General features: G+C 42.3%; 1 protein-coding gene across 1 annotated transcript in view; it reads left to right on the forward strand.

Annotated features, from left to right (window-relative positions):
- Window positions 1–19,013, forward strand: part of LOC129813155 (dynein axonemal heavy chain 6-like) — a 62,636-nt gene that overhangs the window by 20,401 nt on the left and 23,222 nt on the right. The window contains exons 22-51 of the mRNA XM_055865399.1: window positions 198–319; window positions 1,880–2,051; window positions 3,280–3,384; window positions 5,765–5,883; window positions 5,992–6,066; window positions 6,180–6,267; window positions 6,820–7,070; window positions 8,145–8,376; window positions 8,636–8,689; window positions 9,039–9,184; window positions 9,333–9,401; window positions 10,044–10,230; window positions 10,668–10,747; window positions 10,932–11,094; window positions 11,242–11,331; window positions 11,789–11,920; window positions 12,511–12,720; window positions 13,002–13,050; window positions 13,167–13,387; window positions 13,636–13,882; window positions 14,040–14,112; window positions 14,206–14,429; window positions 14,628–14,744; window positions 14,977–15,153; window positions 15,563–15,695; window positions 15,856–15,917; window positions 16,165–16,361; window positions 16,500–16,628; window positions 17,412–17,552; window positions 17,696–17,863. Of these exons, the coding sequence (XP_055721374.1) occupies window positions 198–319; window positions 1,880–2,051; window positions 3,280–3,384; window positions 5,765–5,883; window positions 5,992–6,066; window positions 6,180–6,267; window positions 6,820–7,070; window positions 8,145–8,376; window positions 8,636–8,689; window positions 9,039–9,184; window positions 9,333–9,401; window positions 10,044–10,230; window positions 10,668–10,747; window positions 10,932–11,094; window positions 11,242–11,331; window positions 11,789–11,920; window positions 12,511–12,720; window positions 13,002–13,050; window positions 13,167–13,387; window positions 13,636–13,882; window positions 14,040–14,112; window positions 14,206–14,429; window positions 14,628–14,744; window positions 14,977–15,153; window positions 15,563–15,695; window positions 15,856–15,917; window positions 16,165–16,361; window positions 16,500–16,628; window positions 17,412–17,552; window positions 17,696–17,863 (4,233 nt within the window). The remainder of the gene's footprint in view (window positions 1–197; window positions 320–1,879; window positions 2,052–3,279; window positions 3,385–5,764; window positions 5,884–5,991; window positions 6,067–6,179; window positions 6,268–6,819; window positions 7,071–8,144; window positions 8,377–8,635; window positions 8,690–9,038; window positions 9,185–9,332; window positions 9,402–10,043; window positions 10,231–10,667; window positions 10,748–10,931; window positions 11,095–11,241; window positions 11,332–11,788; window positions 11,921–12,510; window positions 12,721–13,001; window positions 13,051–13,166; window positions 13,388–13,635; window positions 13,883–14,039; window positions 14,113–14,205; window positions 14,430–14,627; window positions 14,745–14,976; window positions 15,154–15,562; window positions 15,696–15,855; window positions 15,918–16,164; window positions 16,362–16,499; window positions 16,629–17,411; window positions 17,553–17,695; window positions 17,864–19,013) is intronic.

Below are 19,013 nucleotides of genomic sequence, written 5' to 3' on the forward strand. Positions count from 1 at the left end.
GTCAGTTGTTGGGGGACAAGGTGGTATTCGTTAGCCTGGTCCCAGAACTGTGTGTTCTGTCTTGCCAACTCCTATGGACATTGTCATGCCACACTGCATAACAATGACCATAGGAGTTGGCAAGACAGAACAAACAGACCTGGGACCAGGCTTAGTATTATTGTGTGTGATGACAATGTGATCTCTCTCTTGTTTAGTATCTGATAGATGAATGGGAGAGGAAGCTGAACCAGTTCTCACATACTCTGGAGGAGTGGGTCATGTGTCAGAAGAGATGGCTCTACCTGGAGCCTATCTTCTCTGCTGGAGGGATTCAGAGGCAAGGCAGCTATTGTAGTTTTACCTCGTGTATGACGCTAATTAACCTGTGTTTGTTGTATTAACGGATGAGGTGTGTGTCATGGCACTTTGGTTTGTATTGTTTATTGTGTTGTCTTGTGTTTCATCTGCTGCTGACAATTCATCTACACTGAACAAAAATATAAACGCAACATGCAACAATTTCAACGATTTTACTGAGTTACAATTCATATGAAGAAATCAGTGAAATATTAATTAATTAATTAATTAGGCCCTAATCTATGGATTTCACATGACTGGGCAAGGGCGCAGCCATGGTTGGGCCTGGGAGGGCATAGGCCCATCCACTGGCCCAACCAATCAGATTTTTTCCCCACAAAAGGGTTTTATTATAGCCAGAAATACTCCTCAGTTTCATCAGCTGTCCTGATGGTTGGCCTCAGGCGATACTACAGGTGAAGAAGCCGGATGTGTAGGTCCTGGTTTGGCGTGATACACGTGGTCTGTGGTTGTGAAGCCGGTTGGACGTACTACCAAATTCTGTAAAACGATGTTGGAGGCGGCTTATGGTAGAGAAATTAACATTAATTTCTCTTGCAACAGCTCTGGTGGACATTCCTGCAGTCAGCATGCCAATTGCACGCCCTCTCAGAATTTGAGACATATGTGGCACTGTGTTGTGTGACAAAACTGCACATCTTACTGGCCTTGTATTGTCCCCAGCACAAGGGGCACCTGTGTAATGATCATGCTGTTTAATCAGCTTGTTGTTATGCCACATCTGTCAGGTAGATGGATTATCTTGGCAAAGGAGAAATGCTCAATAACAGAAATGTAAACACATTTCTGCACGAAATTTGAGATCAATCATTTTTTTGTGCGTATGGAACATTTCACGGATCATTTATTTTAGCTCATGAAACATGGGACCAACACTTTACATGTTGCGTTTATATGTTTGTTCAGTATATTTTAATTATTACATAGGCTTCTGGTTGATGATTTTGGAAATTGCTATTTTTACAGCACTTTAAAGACATACCTTGCACATGTAGTCATATCATCTGATATAATATGGGTTAGATATCTACCTGGAGTAGGTTTAAGTTCCAATGGAGACGTTTTTATCTCAATATCTAATCATTTCTGGGTAACAATCAAACCTTACTGTGATTATTTTCAAATAAAATGGTCAAAAATAAACTAAAATAGCTTCTTGGCAAAGGGCAATTTCTGTGAGTGGTCTGAGTGGGGAGGGGAAAACTGGAACTCTTTCTTATTGCTCTATTAACTCATTTACTGCATGGTGATGTCAACAGGCAGGCAAAACTCCAACCCACCAAAACAGGCTGAAATTTCAGTCGGTCTTATCAAACAGCTTTTACAGGGCATTGTCATCATTTCACAGTATTATTCCAACTTCATAGTGTGGAAATAGTGTATATATACAACATGGAAAAAAATCACATTTTTGACTGTATTTGGCCTTTAAGAAGACTCACAGTACCAAAGAAATGATTGAATGTAATCCAAAATATGTACTTTTCTGACTTGAAATGAATGAACCTCATCCTATTAGACAGCTCCCAGCGGAGGCCAAGGTGTTCCTGCAGGTGGATCAATCATGGAAGGAGATCATGAGGAGGACAGATGACAGGCCTAATGCCCTGAGAGCAGCTACCGCCCCTGGGGTCCTGGAGATGCTGCAGGCTGGCAATGTCCACCTGGAAAAAATACAGAAGTGTCTGCAGGTACTGGAGGGAGTTAGGGTGCCTGGGTGTCAGAATGTTTCTGCTATCCTTGTCATTCATTGTCATCTCAAACATGGCAATTCCATAATGAGTAGAAACAAACTGGAGCCCAGGCTAGCATATCACAATATACAGCAGACTGGAACCAAGGCTAGCATACCACATGATACAGCAGACTGGAACCCAGGCTAGCATATCACAATATACAGCAGACTGGAACCCAGGCTAGCATACCACATGATACAGCAGACTGGAACCCAGGCTAGCATACCACATGATACAGCAGACTGGAACCCAGGCTAGCATATCACAATATACAGCAGACTGGAACCCAGGCTAGCATACCACATGATACAGCAGACTGGAACCCAGGCTAGCATACCACATGATACTGTAGACTGGCACCCAGGCTAGCATACCACATGATATAGCAGACTGGAACCCAGGCCAGCATACCACATGATACAGCAGACTGGAACCCAGGCTAACATACCACATGATACTGTAGACTGGCACCCAGGCTAGCATATCACAATATACAGCAGACTGGAACCAAGGCTAGCATACCACATGATACAGCAGACTGGCACCCAGGTTAGCATACCACATGATACTGTAGACTGGAACCCAGGCTAGCATACCACATGATACAGCAGACTGGAACCCAGGCTAGCATATCACAATATACAGCAGACTGGAACCCAGGCTAGCATACCACATGATACAGCAGACTGGAACCCAGGCTAGCATACCACATGATACTGTAGACTGGCACCCAGGCTAGCATACCACATGATACAGCAGACTGGAACCCAGGCTAGCATACCACATGATACAGCAGACTGGAACCCAGGCTAACATACCACATGATACTGTAGACTGGCACCCAGGCTAGCATACCACACGATACTGTAGACTGGCACCCAGGCTAGCATACCACATGATACAGCAGACTGGAACCCAGGCTAGCATACCACATGATACTGTAGACTGGCACCCAGGCTAGCATACCACATGATACAGCAGACTGGAACCCAGGCTAGCATACCACACGATACAGCAGAGTCTCAAAAGGACAATGCACTTAATTTCCTGTCTTTAGGTTCAGCTGGGCTGTAAAACCTTTCACATTTTCATTTGCAACTCTCACACAACATTTATGTTATCCTAGTTACTTTCAGAGTTGCTGTTTATTTCAATACTTGACTGTTTGTTTCGTTTTCTGCAGGATTATTTTGAATCCAAAAGAACAGTTTTCGCAAGATTCTACTTCCTCAGCAATGAGGAACTGCTGGATGTTCTGTCACAGAGCAAAAATCCCAACGCCATTCAGGTTCCCATCTCATAGTATAGACTAACCATCCAAGAAGAAATTACTCTCTTTTGAAAAAAAATAACATAAGCAGCAGCTGGAAGTTATTATTTCACTTTTATACAGCAGACTCTCAAAAGCACAATGCACTTAATTTCCTGTCTGTAGGGTCTAGCTGAGCTGTAACCTCGTCTCCAGGCTCAATTACTACCGCATATAGACTGGTAACACTGCTTCAAAGTGGGACTTGAATGGGGGGTGTTTAAAATCGAGGCGGGAGATGGAGCGAGCCTGCTACAAATGTAGGATCTTAATTTGACCCAGTTTGCTACAACAGGAAAATAATGAATTATTATGTGGATTGTAATTAATGGACATTTTTTATAGGGGTGATACATTTTTTGTTTTGGCAAATGAAGTCTGACATATTTAAGTGGAAATTACAAACTTTAAAAGCCTGTTTAAACCTCAAATACACTACAAGTTTGCATTTCCTGCTGTGGAAAATTCTCAGCAACTAAAGAGTAATCAAATTGAGATCCTACGTCGGTACAGTTCTATTAGCTGGGACTTTGAAAAATGGTGAAGATCGTTCTATCACATTGACCATCTTATTTTTGGGAAGCCCAATTGATTCTGAGTTCGGACATATAAACTTACAGTACCAGTCAAAAGTTTGGACACACCTACTCATTCAAGGCTTTTTATTTATTTTTACTATTTTCTACATTGTAGAATAATAATGAAGACATCAAAACTATGAAATAACACATATGGAATCATGTAGTAACCCAAAAAGTGTTAAACAAATCAAAATATATTTTATATTTGAGATTCTTCACAGTAGCCACCCTTTGCCTTGATGACAGCTTTGCACACTCTTGGCATTATCTCAACCAGCTTCATGAAGTAATCACCTGGAATGCATTTCAATTAACAGGTGTGCCTTGTTGAAAGTTCATTTGTGGAATTTCTTTCCTTCTTAATGCGTTTGAGGCGAACAGTTAAGTTGTGACAAGGTAGGGGTGGTATACAGAAGATAGCCCTATTTGGTAGAAGACCAAGTCCATATTATGGCAAGAACAGCTCAAATAAGCAAAGAGAAATGACAGTCCATCATTACTTTAAGACATGAATGTCAGAAAATCCGGAAATATTCAAGAAATTTGAAAGTTGCTTCAAGTGCAGTTGTAAAAACCATCAAGCGCTATGATGAAACTGGCTCTCATGAGGACCGCCACAGAAAAGGAAGACCCAGAGTTACCTCTGCTTCAGTGGATATGTTCATTAGAGTTAACTGCACCTCAGATTGTAGTCCAAATAAAAGCTTCACGGAGTTCAAGTAGCAGACACATCTCAACATCAACTGTTCAGAGGAGACTGTGTGAATCAGGCCTTCATGGTCGAATTGCTGCAAAGAAACCACTACTAAAGGACACCAATAAAAAGAAGAGACTTGCTTGGGCCAAGAAACACGAACAATGGACATTAGACTGGTGTAAATCGGTCCTTTGATCTGATGAGTCCAAATTTGCGATTTTTGGTTACAACCGCTGTGTCTTTGTGAGACGCAGAATAGGTGAACGGATGATCTCCGCATGTGTGGTTCCCACCGTGAAGCATAGAGGAGGAGGTGTGATGGTGTGGGGGTGCTTTGCTGGTGATGCTGTCAGTGATTTATTTAGAATTCAAAGCACACTTAACCAGCATGGCTACCACAGCATTCTGCAGCAATACTCCATCCCATCTGGTTTGTGCTTAGTGGGACTATCATTTGTTTTTCAACAGCTGGTTGAGAGAATGCCAAGAGTGTGCAAAGCTGTCATCAAAGCAAAGGGTGGCTACTTTGAAGAATCTAAAATCTAAAATATACTTTGATTTGTTTAACACTTTTTTGATTACTACATGATTCCATATATTATTTCATAGTTTTGATGTCTTCACTATGATTCTACAATGTAGAAAATAGTAAAGAAAATAAAGAAAACCCTTGAATGAATAGGTGTGTCCAAACTTTTGACTGGTACTGTATACATGAAAATGATGTTTAACAGGTTTTTGGGAACTCACTTCCTTGTTTAAATATTTGAGCTGCTTGTGCAATGAAGTCCACAATGTAGGGGGAGGTTAATCTAAGGGTTATGCTAGATGGTGATGAATTTAGAGATCAGCCAATTAAACCCAGTGGTTGTTTCGTCCTGCCATAGGCTTTCATTCAAGTTCCATTCTGAGGCGCTGTGAAACCAGACGGTTAGACAGAGAGCGAGCCGGGTGATGGACGGATTAGCTGGGCTGTAAAAGCTTGTGCAAAATGTTCAGACATTTTCATTCACAACTTTCAAACAATATTTATGTTCATTCAATCAATTTAATTCAATCCATTCTCTACAACACTTTTAAGCCTCATCTTGTAAAATGCTTCAGCAACATCCGTCACCTGGACATCCAGGAACATGCTAGGATTTACCATGTGGTGGCAAGCATACGTTCAGCCGAGGGTGAAACTGTGACCATGCCAAAGTAAATAGTCGAATCATGATAATAAACCAAATGGAAACATTTTAATTCATATTTTTTTCTGTTACCTAGAATCCCAGAACAATTCTTTCTTCTCTTTTGATTCTTTAGAAATGTTCAAATACGTGGCCCAGTGGAGCAATGGATGGGAAATGTGGAAACAGCGATGTACAACACAGTGAAAAGGTACAGTAACCATTTTGCATGCAGCTTTTTCTTTCTGGTTCAAAAGGTGTTGATACAGTATATCCAAGGGAACTTTTAGCCTGATACAATAATCATGTTTCAAATCATTTCAGGCGCTTGAAGTTAGGAGTGTCAGAATGGAATCCTCAGAACTTTAAGAAATGGGTCCTCTCTCATCCCGGACAGGTCGTTCTCACCGTGGTAAGTTACCATTGCAATGTATAGATTTAACAGGAATATAACGAGACTTATTACTATCCACCTACACAATTGGGGAAACCCCACCATGTGTTAAACAGTGTAGCGCCTTCCTCCAGTTCCTGTTCACTAGGCTGATGAATGTAGTGACTGTTACCCTGTCAAAATTACATCAACAGCCAAGGAAAACTTAAGACCAAAGTAAATGTGAGACCATCTGACTTTTCACACCGTTTTCTTACATTCTGTCCTAAACACATGCCTAGTCGCAGATCTGCTGTCTCCTTCTATAGCCTGGTCCCAGATCTGTTGTCTCCTTCTATAGCCTGGTCCCAGTTCTGATGACTCCTTCTATAGCCTGGTCCCAGATCTGTTGTCTCCTTCTTTAGCCTGGTCCCAGTTCTGTTGTCTCCTTCTATAGCCTGGTCTCAGGTCTGTTTGTGCTCTTATCAACTCCGTTAAGGTCATTGACATTTCCAAAAGGAGTTGGTAAGAGAGCAGAAACAGGCTAGTACCCAGGCTACCAAAACCCCTCCTTAACCCTCTGTCCCCTAGACCCAGATCATGTTCACTAAGGACTGCCAGGAAAGCTTCAGCAGTGAGAGGCAGCTGGAGAGCATGGTGGTGGTGAAGCAGCAGGTGATCCACAATGTGGAGGAGCTGGCTGACCTTGTGTCCGAGCCCCTGCCCTGTCACCAGCAGGCCACCCTAGAGGCCCTGCTCACAATCCTGGTTCACTGTAGAGACATCCTCAGCCATCTCCTCCAGAACCGCATCACCAGTGTCGACGACTTCGAGTGGACAAGGTCACAGCTTTGATCATAGTTGAAATACCTGGCCTTATGTAGATTAGTTCCAGATTTTTTTGTGCTGTCTACGATCAGAATAACTCCTATTTTTAGGTCAAATATATCTAGGATGGCCTCCCGGGTGGCGCAGTGGTCTAGGGCACTGCATCGCAGTGCTAGCTGCGCCACCAGAGTCTCTGGGTTTGCGCCCAGGCTCTGTCGCAGCCGGCCGCGACCGAGAGGTCCGTGGGGCGACGCACAATTGGGCTAGCGTCGTCCGGGTTAGGGAGGGTTTGGCCGGTAGGGATATCCTTGTCTCATCGCGCTCCAGCGACTCCTGTGGCGGGCCGGGCGCAGTGCGCGCTAACCAAGGGGGCCAGGTGCACGGTGTTTCCTCCGACACATTGGTGCAGCTGGCTTCCGGGTTGGAGGCACCCTGTGTTAAGAAGCAGTGCGGCTTGGTTGGGTTGTGCTTCAGAGGACGCGTGGCTTTCGACCTTCGTCTCTCCCGAGCCCGTACGGGAGTTGTAGCGATGAGACAAGATAGTAATTACTAGCGATTGGATACCACGTAAATTGGGGAGAAAAGGGGATAAAATAATAAAATAAAATAAAAATATATATATATATATATCTAGGATATACCATATATATATATGATTTATATATATATATAAATATATATAATTGTTGTGTCGTCCGTGGGGCGACGCACAATTGGCATAGCGTCGTCTGGGTTAGGGAGGGTTTGGCCGGTAGGGATATCCTTGTCTCAGTATGTAAAAATGTAATATGTAAAATGTAAAAATGTAATAAAATGTATGCACTCTACTGTAAGTCGCTCTGGATAAGAGCGTCTGCTAAATGACTAAAATGTAAATGTAAATATATCAGGCTAGGACTTCTGAGCATGTTTTGTCAAATTCTCTGAATTTGAGATGATTGTTGATCATTTGGGTAACCTTCAGAGCTGCACAAGACTTACCTACATGAACAACTTAATTTTGACTAGTAAGCCAACCAAAACAGATCTCCAGATGCAACATTTGTACTTTTTATATATTTTTTTGTCATTGGTTCTGTTGGTTTCAGGCAGCTTCAATATGTCTGGTATGACAGCACCTCTCTGTGTTACGTGGTCCATGCCCAGGCTTCCTTCATGTATGGCTATGAGTACCTGGGCTGTTCTCCTCGACTGGTCATCACGCCGCTCACTGACCGATGCTGGCTGACCCTCACCGGGGCCTTGAGCCTCCATCTGGGGGGCGCGCCCGCCGGACCCTCTGGAACAGGCAAGACAGAGACGGTCAAGGACCTGGCCAAGGTAAGGACCTGGCCAAGGTAAGGACCTGGTCAAGGTAAGGACCTGGCCGAGGTAAGGACCTGTCACTGAAGTTAGGAGAAAAACCTATGAAGTATTTAGTAAGTTAGTCGGTGTGTGGACCTGAAAATGCCAGTAGTAGAAAAAGAGAATGTCCACACTCTTGGGAAACCACTGTCGCTGATACCCTTGTAGCTCTGTATTTAAGCTGATACTGTATTTACAGGAAGTAAAACCATGTTGATGTTGTTTTCCTTTGCAGGCGCTTGGAAAGTTCTGTTTAGTACTGAACTGCTCTGACAGTCTAGACTATAAGGTAGTCATGGACATTTCTATTCTCATTATAACTTTATAGCTATTGTACTTTTGATGCATTGAAATATGTTTGTTCAAGCTCATTGCATCAGTTGTAGAAACTGAAGAAGTGGAGTGGAAGTATGTATACATTTTACTGTATACTGTGAGTTAATTGCACAAATGTAGAAATCAATACAGTAGTCATGTAATTTATCTCATACAGTTGTCTCTCCCTGTGACATTCCCTTACCAGATGATGGGGAAGCTGTTCTCTGGCATGATGCAGTCTGGTTCCTGGTGTTGTTTAATACAGTAGTCATGTAATTTATCTCATACAGTTGTCTCTCTCTGTGACATTCCCTTACCAGATGATGGGGAAGCTGTTCTCTGGCATGGTGCAGTCTGGTTCCTGGTGTTGTTTTGATGAGTTTAACCGTATCAACGTAGAGGTGTTGTCAGTCATCGCTGCTCAGCTTCAGTCCATTAAGGCTGCCATGCATAGTCACAGTTTACGGTATGCCTCTGGAACTTACTGTATTCTTTAGACTGATTTGTATTTTTTATGGCTTGAAAGTTTTTCATTTTACATTGGTTTAACTGAACAGGTGAATAGTTTAGGTTAATTAGTCAAATGTATTCGATATTTACTGTTTTTACCAAAGGTTTATGTTCGAGGGAAGAGATATCCGACTGAACACCTCATGTGGATTCTTCATCACTATGAATCCAGGGTAACGTGATCTGTCATGTTTAGTTTAAATTCATACCCTTTTAATAACCTTTTATAAGCGTTAATAACCTGTCATCAAGGCAAAGGGTGGCTACTTTGAAGAATCTCAAATATAAAATATATTTTGATTTGTTTAACACTTTTTTGGTTACTACATGATTCCATATGTGTTATTTCATAGTTTTGATGTCTTCACTATTATTCTACAATGTAGAAAATAGTAAAAAAAAATAAAGAAAATCCCTGGAATGAGTAGGTGTGTCCAAACTTTTGACTGGTACTGTACATACATACACACACATACATACACATATAAATACATACAGATACACATACATACATACATATCAATACATATACATACATATATATATACATCTTTAAAAATATATATATTTTCTTTATTACCCTCCACCCTACCACCCCTAACCCAATTGGAGCAAACTAGTGAACAACAATGCTTAGGCCTGTATTTCCAGTTCATACATACTATGTACATTTTATGTACACAGTCTATTTTACAATTGTTCTATTTTGTTTGCTTTTACTCCTGTCTTTCCTCTACCCTCAACCATCTATTTCTTATGTCCATCCGGCTTGATTTCTATTTGCCATATCTTTCAAGTTGACCTCTCTCTTTCAGTTGCAAAGGTCGAGTGGATCTCCCTGACAACCTAAAGTCCCTGTTCCGGCCTGTCTCTATGATGGTACCTGACTTTGACCTGATTGCTGAGATCATGTTGTTCTCTGAGGGCTTCAAATCAGCCAAATCACTGTCCAGGAAGATCGTCAACCTCTACCAGCTCGCCAGCAAGCAGCTGTCTCAGCAGGTTGGACTTACATAGACTCTTAGAAAAAAAGGTGGTATCTAGAACCTTAAAGGGTTCTTCGGCTGTCCCCATAGGAGAACGCTTTGAATAACTCTTTTTTGTTTTCCAGGTAGAACCCTTTTGGTTCCATGTAGAACCCTTTCTACAGAGGAACCAAAAAATGTTCTCCTACAGGGACAGTCGAAGAACACTTTTGGAACCATTTTTTCTAAGAGTAACATTACAAACATTTCAGTTAAAACAGTTGAACATTTCAGTTAAAACAGTTGAACATTTCAGTTAAATATCAAATACATACTGTAACTGTTCATGTTAATGTTTAGAACTATGTTCATAGCTTTGACATTCTGAAAACTTTTGTTTTGCTTTTTTGTTGATGTCTTAAGTTTGTCTTTGTGATTTTTTCCCCTTCCTTTCGTGGTTCTACTGTAATCTAGGACCATTATGATTTTGGAATGAGAGCCATAAAGTCAGTGCTAGTTCTCGCTGGTCAGGAGAGAAGATTCGCAGCGCTGTCGTAAGTATTAAAGAAACAAGAATCCTCTGCATTCATGAGACCAAAAGGCATTCCCTTGAATTGGTATAACCAAAAGGCTGTGTCACTGGTCACTACCGTCTTCTCTTTGCTTCTCTCATTCATCTCAACTTGCCAGAGTTGTTGTCGTAAAAACATTGTGAGTAAATACTGTGTGATATTCCAGGTGTGGCCTGACACCAGAGGACGAATGCTCCGTTCTGATCTGTGCTTTACAAAACTCAAACTTACCCAAGCTGGTTCCTGAGGACGTTCCTCTGTTTAAAAGCATCATGGAGGATCTCTTCCCTGGCGTCGTCACTCCCAAAACTATCCATCCTCAACTAGAGGTAATTCCTTGCCACGTGTACTCACACAGTCCGGTGTAGTCGGTGGTTGTTCTGGTAAAGTAAATGGAACTTGGTTAGATCACTTGGCTGCATGTTTTTTTGGTTGTTGTGGTTAAAATGTATGTCATATGCTTGTATCTTCTCTAGATCGCCATAGCTAAGGCTACAGAGATGCTTGGATTTCAACAATGGCCAAATCAAGCAGAGAAGGTTACACAGCTGTATAGCCAGATTTTGGTCAGTATTTGGTTTCTTAAACATCCTGGGTCCATACTTACGAAGCCTTGCTTAAACCTCAGATGGAACAAAAATGCTAGGTGTTAGCTTTTCCCATTGGAAAACATGTCAGAATTAGCTGCCTAGCTACCACGAGTTATTTGTATTTCCGGGAACAAATAACAAATCAACCAATGACTTCCATTAAGGACTCTCGTGAAAAAGTGTTAAATCATGTCCAACTACGTCTACTTCTTTAGTTGGCTGAAGCAGTATTTGTTAATGTAAATAATCACGCGGGTCAGCTGGTGGTGTTAGCATAGTGGCTAAGTGTAAAATGTTTTCCGGTGGGAAAAGCTAACACCTAGCATTTTTTGTTCCAGAAGGTCTACACCTGAGGTTTAAGCAAGCGTTGTCCTGTTGTTTTTGTGATTAATTCAATTCACAATATCATTCAACTTCAATGTTGATGTTGCAGGCTCGAGGAGGGGTGATGTTGATTGGTCCTACCGGAGGAGGGAAGACAACAGCGAGACTCATCCTGCAGCATGCTCTACACCTGCTGCCCTCTCTGTCTGAAGTCGACAGGAGGACCAACGTCTTTATGCATGTACTACACATCTCGTTAGACACTTCAGATCGTTTACTGAAAACATCTGTCACTGAATGTTTTTAAGTGTGTTTAAACATGCAGCTAAACTGGTGCAGATTTTATTCCTTTCAGATATGGAAGTGTTAGATAGTATGTTTGTGTGTGTTGTTTAAAGCTGCAATCTGTCACTTTTTTTGTGGCGACGTGACCAAATTTATATAGAAATGTGAGTTATAGATCTGTCATTCTCATTGAAAGCAAGCCAAAGAAGCCGGTAGATCTGTTCTATTTGCTCTATTTCTATGCTTCCCGTTCTTAAGTTTTGTTTTTGCATCTTTAACTTTCGGTTTTGTACACCAGCTTTGAACATAAGAAAATACAATACAATGATTATCTATTGTTTGTTTTGTCACATAAACTGAAATTAGCCAAACGATTAGATTTTTAGCAACCAGAAAATGGCGTTATGATTTCTGCATATAGCACCTTTAAAATACGTTATGCCTTTATTGAATAGCCTGGTCCCAAATATGTTTGTGCTGTCTTGCCAACTCCTGTAATGAATTGCTGTGCTTTTTTCATTCTTTCTCTTAACTTCCATTGGGTAGTTGGCACCGAGTTCAGAGGTCCACGTGGAAAGCTTCACCATCAACCCCAAGTGTGTGAGCTTTGGAGAGTTGTACGGCCAGGTAGACCCCAACACTCTGGAGTGGTCAGACGGCCTGTTCGCTTCTGCAGTCAGAACCTATGCTAAAGAACTCTTCGAACAAGACAACAAGACTTCCAAAGACAGCGAGAGCAGGAACACCTCCTCTTCAGTCAGTGCTTATAGCATTTACATTTGAGTAGTTTAGCAGATGCTCTTATCCAGACTAAACTACATTTCAGTCATGCATTCAACTGAAGTAGGTAAAACAACGATCACGATCTTTGCAAGTAAACTCTTTCTCAAAATAGCCGCCATCTATAAAATCATTGCTAGGAAGAGTTAAGCACAATTTTTTTTTATTGCTATTCATTGTTTATGATCATTCATTCCAAGGATACTGTCATTTACGCTGGTAACATTGGCCACACATGGGCTCTGTCTCCCTTTCAGGATGTTTTGAGTGACTCCACTACACCCTTACCTCCCAGCAGTTATCAACGTATGTCTTAATGAACTCTGCTTGTGGTTATCTCACAGTATAGTATCACACAACATTTGAGAATGTTATCATTCAGAAATATATATATTTAAATGGGTCTCTTTCTTATTTCTTAGATAACTTCATGGTTGACAACTGGCGTTGGATCATAATGGATGGCCCAGTGGATATCCTGTGGGTCGAGAACCTGAACACTGTGTTGGACGACAACAAGACGCTGTTCCTGGTGAACGGAGAGAGGATCAGCCTGCCAGATGGCATTAGGTTCCTGTTTGAAGTGGATACTCTCAGCCAGGCCACCCCCGCTACCATCAGCCGCTGTGCCATGGTTTACATGGTACTGTGTCAAGATGCATTATGTTCAACCAGACCTATTCTTCAGAACGGTTCCCTGGACTCAGATTAGTTCTCGTCCTGGAGAATCTCCATTGCAAGTGTCCTCCGGTCCAAGATTAGGCCTAATCTGGGTCCGGGAAACTGGACCCCAATCTGTTATAGGTTTTCATCTAATGTATTAAACTACAGTAGTTTGTTATGCAAAGTTAGAATATTTGGGTTATATCTTTTTTTAAATCGCCACTCCAGGATCCAGTTGACCTGGGCTGGAAGCCGTACGTGAGGCGCTGGCTGTCCCAGCTGCCCAGACAGCTGAGCAGAGAGGGAAGGAACCACATCCAGCAGCTCTTTGACAACAGCATCACCCAGGGGCTGAACTTTGTCAAGAAGCACCAGAAGCTGCTCAACTTCCAGATCCCGGAGATGTCCACAGTCATGACCGTCTGCAGCATCCTGGGGGCTCTCATTAACTTCATGCAGGGGAATGGTGGCCTGGGTAGGACAATCTTCTGTAAAGCTAAGCATCATCTGTATTTCTTTTTCTACTTCTACTACTTGTCTTTCTGTCCGTGTGGATGTTGTATTGTTTCTTATGTGGACTTTAAATAAGTTTGGTCCAAGTTTGATCAAATTTTCATTCTGTGGTGTCACAGGACTAAATCTTGAGACATTGTCAGAGGAAGACATTGGGAAGACATCTGCAGACAATGAGTCCACAGGAAAAGGGTATGTGTAAATTAAATCTATAGCTGTTTGTAGTTACTATATTATCTTAGTTCAGCTTTAGTAAAGTTACTGTATATTTCCAATCTGTCACAGGGAGGATAACAAATGGTTTCTACAGAAAAACCCAGAAAAACTCACGATTCTTCTTGGGAAGCTGTTTGTCTTTTCATACGCCTGGGCAGTGGGAGGAGTCCTGAACCATGTAGATGACTATGATGATTCCCCATCTGCTACTAAAGACAAAAGCTGTCACCTCGTCAATGTTGCACACGCATTCAAAAACTTGATCCACAAGTTGTTTGAAGGCGCACCTTGCGGTATGTGAATAGAATAATTAATCATGTCCAGGGACTGCAGAGGAAAATGTGCTATCTAGATAAATCTGGTGCAATGACATGTTGTACATGGTCTCTGACAAATGAACAAATAAATAATGCTCTAGTGTCCGTTATATTTTCTATTTTGTAGAACGTATCCCTCTTCATCAAACTTTATTTTGTCTCTGAATATTTCAGGTGTGTCTTTACCGGCGGGGAATCGTATGATCTTCAACTACTTTGTGGATCTACAGACAGGTGCCTTCGTTCCCTGGGATGAGTTGGTTCCTAGCACCGAGAGTCTAATACGCAAAGGTCTGCTCACACCTTTACCCTCTCTGGTGTGCAGCAAGCATCCATACATGCACTTTTCAATCGTACCATTCAAGAGTGCTAAGATGAGTTTCAAGTTTATTTTCCTTATGTAATTTCACTGGAAATCATACTCAGCAGAGCTCTCACATTAAAACAACAGCATTAAAAACAGCAGTATTAAAACATACAGCATTAAAGGTTAGGGACTCACATTATACGTCCATTTCCTCAGGACTGAACACATCCTCAGGTTCTGAATCATTGCAGTTGGGAGGAGTCCTGGGAGAGTCTAACACAACAGATACCACCAGCTTTCTGAGATCAGGCCCCATCTGCAGCAATGATACTGTCCGCTACTCCTTTCTAATGAGCCTGCTGCTGCTCAACAAACAACCAGTACTTCTCACAGGTGATTCAGTCGAGATTTCACTCTGTATTATATAAGACTATAGGATCATTCTTTCCCCCAATTACATGTCTGTTGCTTACTATTCATGTTCTTGACAGAAAAATATGGTTGTCTTTAACCAACTATTTTATCATTAAAGAGATTTAAGAGGTCTCATTATGAGGTTTGAATTGACTGTTAGGGGATTCTGGAGGTAATGAAGTTTGTTTTGACTATTAAGGGATTCTGGAGTTAATGAGGTTTGTATTGACTGTTAGGGGATTCTGGAGTTAATGAGGTTTGTTTTGACTATTAGGGGATTCTGGAGGTAATGAAGTTTGTTTTGACTATTAAGGGATTCTGGAGTTAATGAGGTTTGTTTTGACTATTAGGGGATTCTTAAGTTAATGAGGTTTGTTTTGACAATTAGGGGATTCTGGAGTTGGAAAAACCATTCTCATCCAAAGCATTCTAAAGAAACTACAGAAAGACGGAGGAGAAATGGTGAATCAAGGGACTATACTGGGACAAGTCTTTCTACACAACCAAGCCAAGACAGCCAGGTAAAGCTAACGTAAAACACAATTCTCTTTTGTTGATCTTGTAAAAAGTACATTATGTTGAGAAAGACAGTGAGCTTCAGTATTATTGTGTAAGAAAGGCCCAGAGAGGCTGAGAGACTGATACGAACGAGCAACCTAATGTACTGTATCTTTTCTCCAGCCTGTTGGAGGATGTTAACCTGCTGACAGCTGTGTTTGGGGGAGATGCAGATAAGTCTACAGGTGGTGATTCATTAAGTACGGTGTAGTCAGGACTATCTAGTAGTCGTCAGTAGTAGTGAGCTTAACTAGTGAGTAAAGTTAGTAGTCTGACTAAAAGCCACATCTTCTCCTATTACCCTTCTCCTGAGAAAATGCTTTATTCTTTAATATGAACAATTTATTGTTGCCATAATAATTAAAACCACAAATATTGACAGCCAATTTCTGAGAAATTGGTATTTTCAACCAAAAAGTTGGTATTTTCCAGGTGGCTTGTTGCGCAGCATGCCGTTTGGAGTGTTGCGCAGAATGCCTAGTCCCAGCCATACCTCAGAATCCTCAGGAATCCTGACCTGTACCCTCCAGTGCACTGCTCGTACAACCACTGCCTACGTACAGGCACACATGTTACAAAACCTCGTCAAGAAAGGCAAAAATAACCTTGGTGCACCCAAAAATAAGTCGGTGAGTAAAATGTTATTACATAAACATGTCTGATAATAAACATTTAAAGTTTTGGATGCTCAAAGTACTCTAATGGATTCAAAATACATTAAAGATGGATGCATAATCAGCTTTGATGTTCTATGTTTCTCTCCTCAGGTCTTGGTGTTTGTAGATGATTTGAACATGCCAACACTTGATAGTTATGGCGCCCAGCCTTCCATGGAGTTGATTCGCCAGTTCATCGAGCTCCAGGGAGTATTCGATGCCAAGACTCTCACCTGGAAGGTACAGTACAATAACCATAGTGTTATTAGAGTTCGTGTCTACCATTTCCCTGTGATGCGTGATGCAAATCATAGCTATGTAAAACATAACCCGTTGGTTTTCCTGGGAGGCTTATTTTCTTCCTCGTTTGACATCAGATGTAATGAATAGGGCTAGTCTCTATACAGAACCGTGTTCTTGTGCTTTCTATTATTTGTATGCCAGTATGTTAGCTCCAGGTCTCTATTTGCTTCTTTTCTTTTCTTTTTTCTTTTCTTTTGTAATTTGACCCCCTTTTTTCCCCAATTTTGTGATACCCAATTGCGATCCAATCATGTCTCATCGCTGCAGCTCCGCAACGGGCTCGGGAGAGGCGAAGGTCGAGTCATGCGTCCTCCGAAACAAGACCCACCAAGCCGCGCTGCTTCTTTACACCTACTCGCTTAACCTGGAAGCCAGCCACACAAATGTATTGGAGGAAACACTGACGACTGAAGTCAACTGATGACTGAAGTCAGCCTGCAGGCACCCGGCCCACCAGAAGGAGTCGCTAGAGTGCGATGAGCCGAGAAAAGCCCCCTGGCCAAACCCTCCACTAACCCGGATGACGCTGGGCCAATTGTGCACCGCGCTATGGGACTCCTGGTCACGGCCGGCTGGGATCAAACCCCAGGCTGTAGTGAAGCCTCAACACTGCGATGCAGTGCCTTAGACCGCTGCGCCACTCGAAAGACACTCTCTTAATGGCCACTCTTTTAATAATGAATATATACTGTAACAATGTTTAAATATCTGTTTCTACAGGGCATCCAGGATGTGACTCTGTGTGCAGCCTGTGCCCCTCCGGGTGGGGGCCGTCAGAACCTCAGCCCCCGTCTGCTAAGACACTTCTCTGTCCTGCTGCTGCCACACCCCTCTAGCAACACCATGCAACACATCTTCCAGGTCACTGCCCCTCAGTCTTTAGTGGATTAACTGCAGTACATCCTATACTAAGCCTACTGTATGTGTAAGTGGCAGTTGTGTCGCTATGTAATATCAAATTAGGGGAAGTACCTGAAATGCTTTCTGTTTGGTATATCAACCAGGTCCAACTCGGGAAGTTCTTTGGTATCAGAGATTTCTCCAAGGAGGTGCGTAAATGCAGAGAGACCTTGGTGTCTGCCTCCATCACTGTCTACAATGAGATGTGTCAACGTATGATGCCCACTCCAGCCAAATACCACTACACATTTAACCTCCGAGACCTGTCCAAGGTAAGACACACACATTCTCATTGGTTTCTCTTCTTCCACTGTCTTTTACTATTGTGTGTGTTTAAGATCGTCTACAATACAGTCAGATTGCACAGAATCACTGATCTACAAGTCACCTTGCACTGCACCTAACTACTCATTATGTGATCAACATGAGTGATTCTGCACCTCGCCTTACTCAAACTGATCCCCTTAAACACTGTGATTAGCTTAGGTATGGAGAGAGGCGCTTGACTATTGATATGCATTGGTAATCTCTCTATAGATGGTCCAAGGCCTGATGCAGACCAGTGACTCTCAAACTCATTGGTATTCTCTCTATAGGTGGTCCAAGGCCTGATGCAGACCAGCGACTCTCAGCTGAACTCATTGGTATTCTCTCTATAGATGGTCCAAGGCCTGATGCAGACCAGTGACTCTCAGCTGAACTCATTGGTATTCTCTCTATAGATGGTCCAAGGCCTGATGCAGACCAGTGACTCTCAAACTCATTGGTATTCTCTCTATAGATGGTCCAAGGCCTGATGCAGGCCAGCGACTCTCAGCTGAACTCATTGGTATTCTCTCTATAGATGGTCCAAGGCCTGATGCAGGCCAGCGACTCTCAACTGAACTCATTGGTATTCTCTCTATAGATGGTCCAGGGCCTGATGCAGACCAGCGACTCTCAGCTGAACTCATTGGTATTCTCTCTATAGGTGGTCCAGGGCCTGATGCAGACCAGTGACTCTCAGCTGAACTCATTGGTATTCTCTCTATAGATGGTCCAAGGCCTGATGCAGACCAGTGACTCTCAAACTCATTGGTATTCTCTCTATAGGTGGTCCAAGGCCTGATGCAGACCAGTGACTCTCAAACTCATTGGTATTCTCTCTATAGATGGTCCAAGGCCTGATGCAGACCAGCGACTCTCAGCTGAACTCATTGGTATTCTCTCTATAGATGGTCCAAGGCCTGATGCAGACCAGTGACTCTCAAACTCATTGGTATTCTCTCTATAGATGGTCCAGGGCCTGATGCAGACCAGTGACTCTCAAACTCATTGGTATTCTCTCTATAGATGGTCCAGGGCCTGATGCAGACCAGTGACTCTCAAACTCATTGGTATTCTCTCTATAGGTGGTCCAAGGCCTGATGCAGACCAGTGACT

Source organism: Salvelinus fontinalis, chromosome 16, assembly GCF_029448725.1.
Source record: "Salvelinus fontinalis isolate EN_2023a chromosome 16, ASM2944872v1, whole genome shotgun sequence".
In the NCBI taxonomy this organism is placed as follows: Eukaryota; Metazoa; Chordata; class Actinopteri; order Salmoniformes; family Salmonidae; genus Salvelinus; species Salvelinus fontinalis.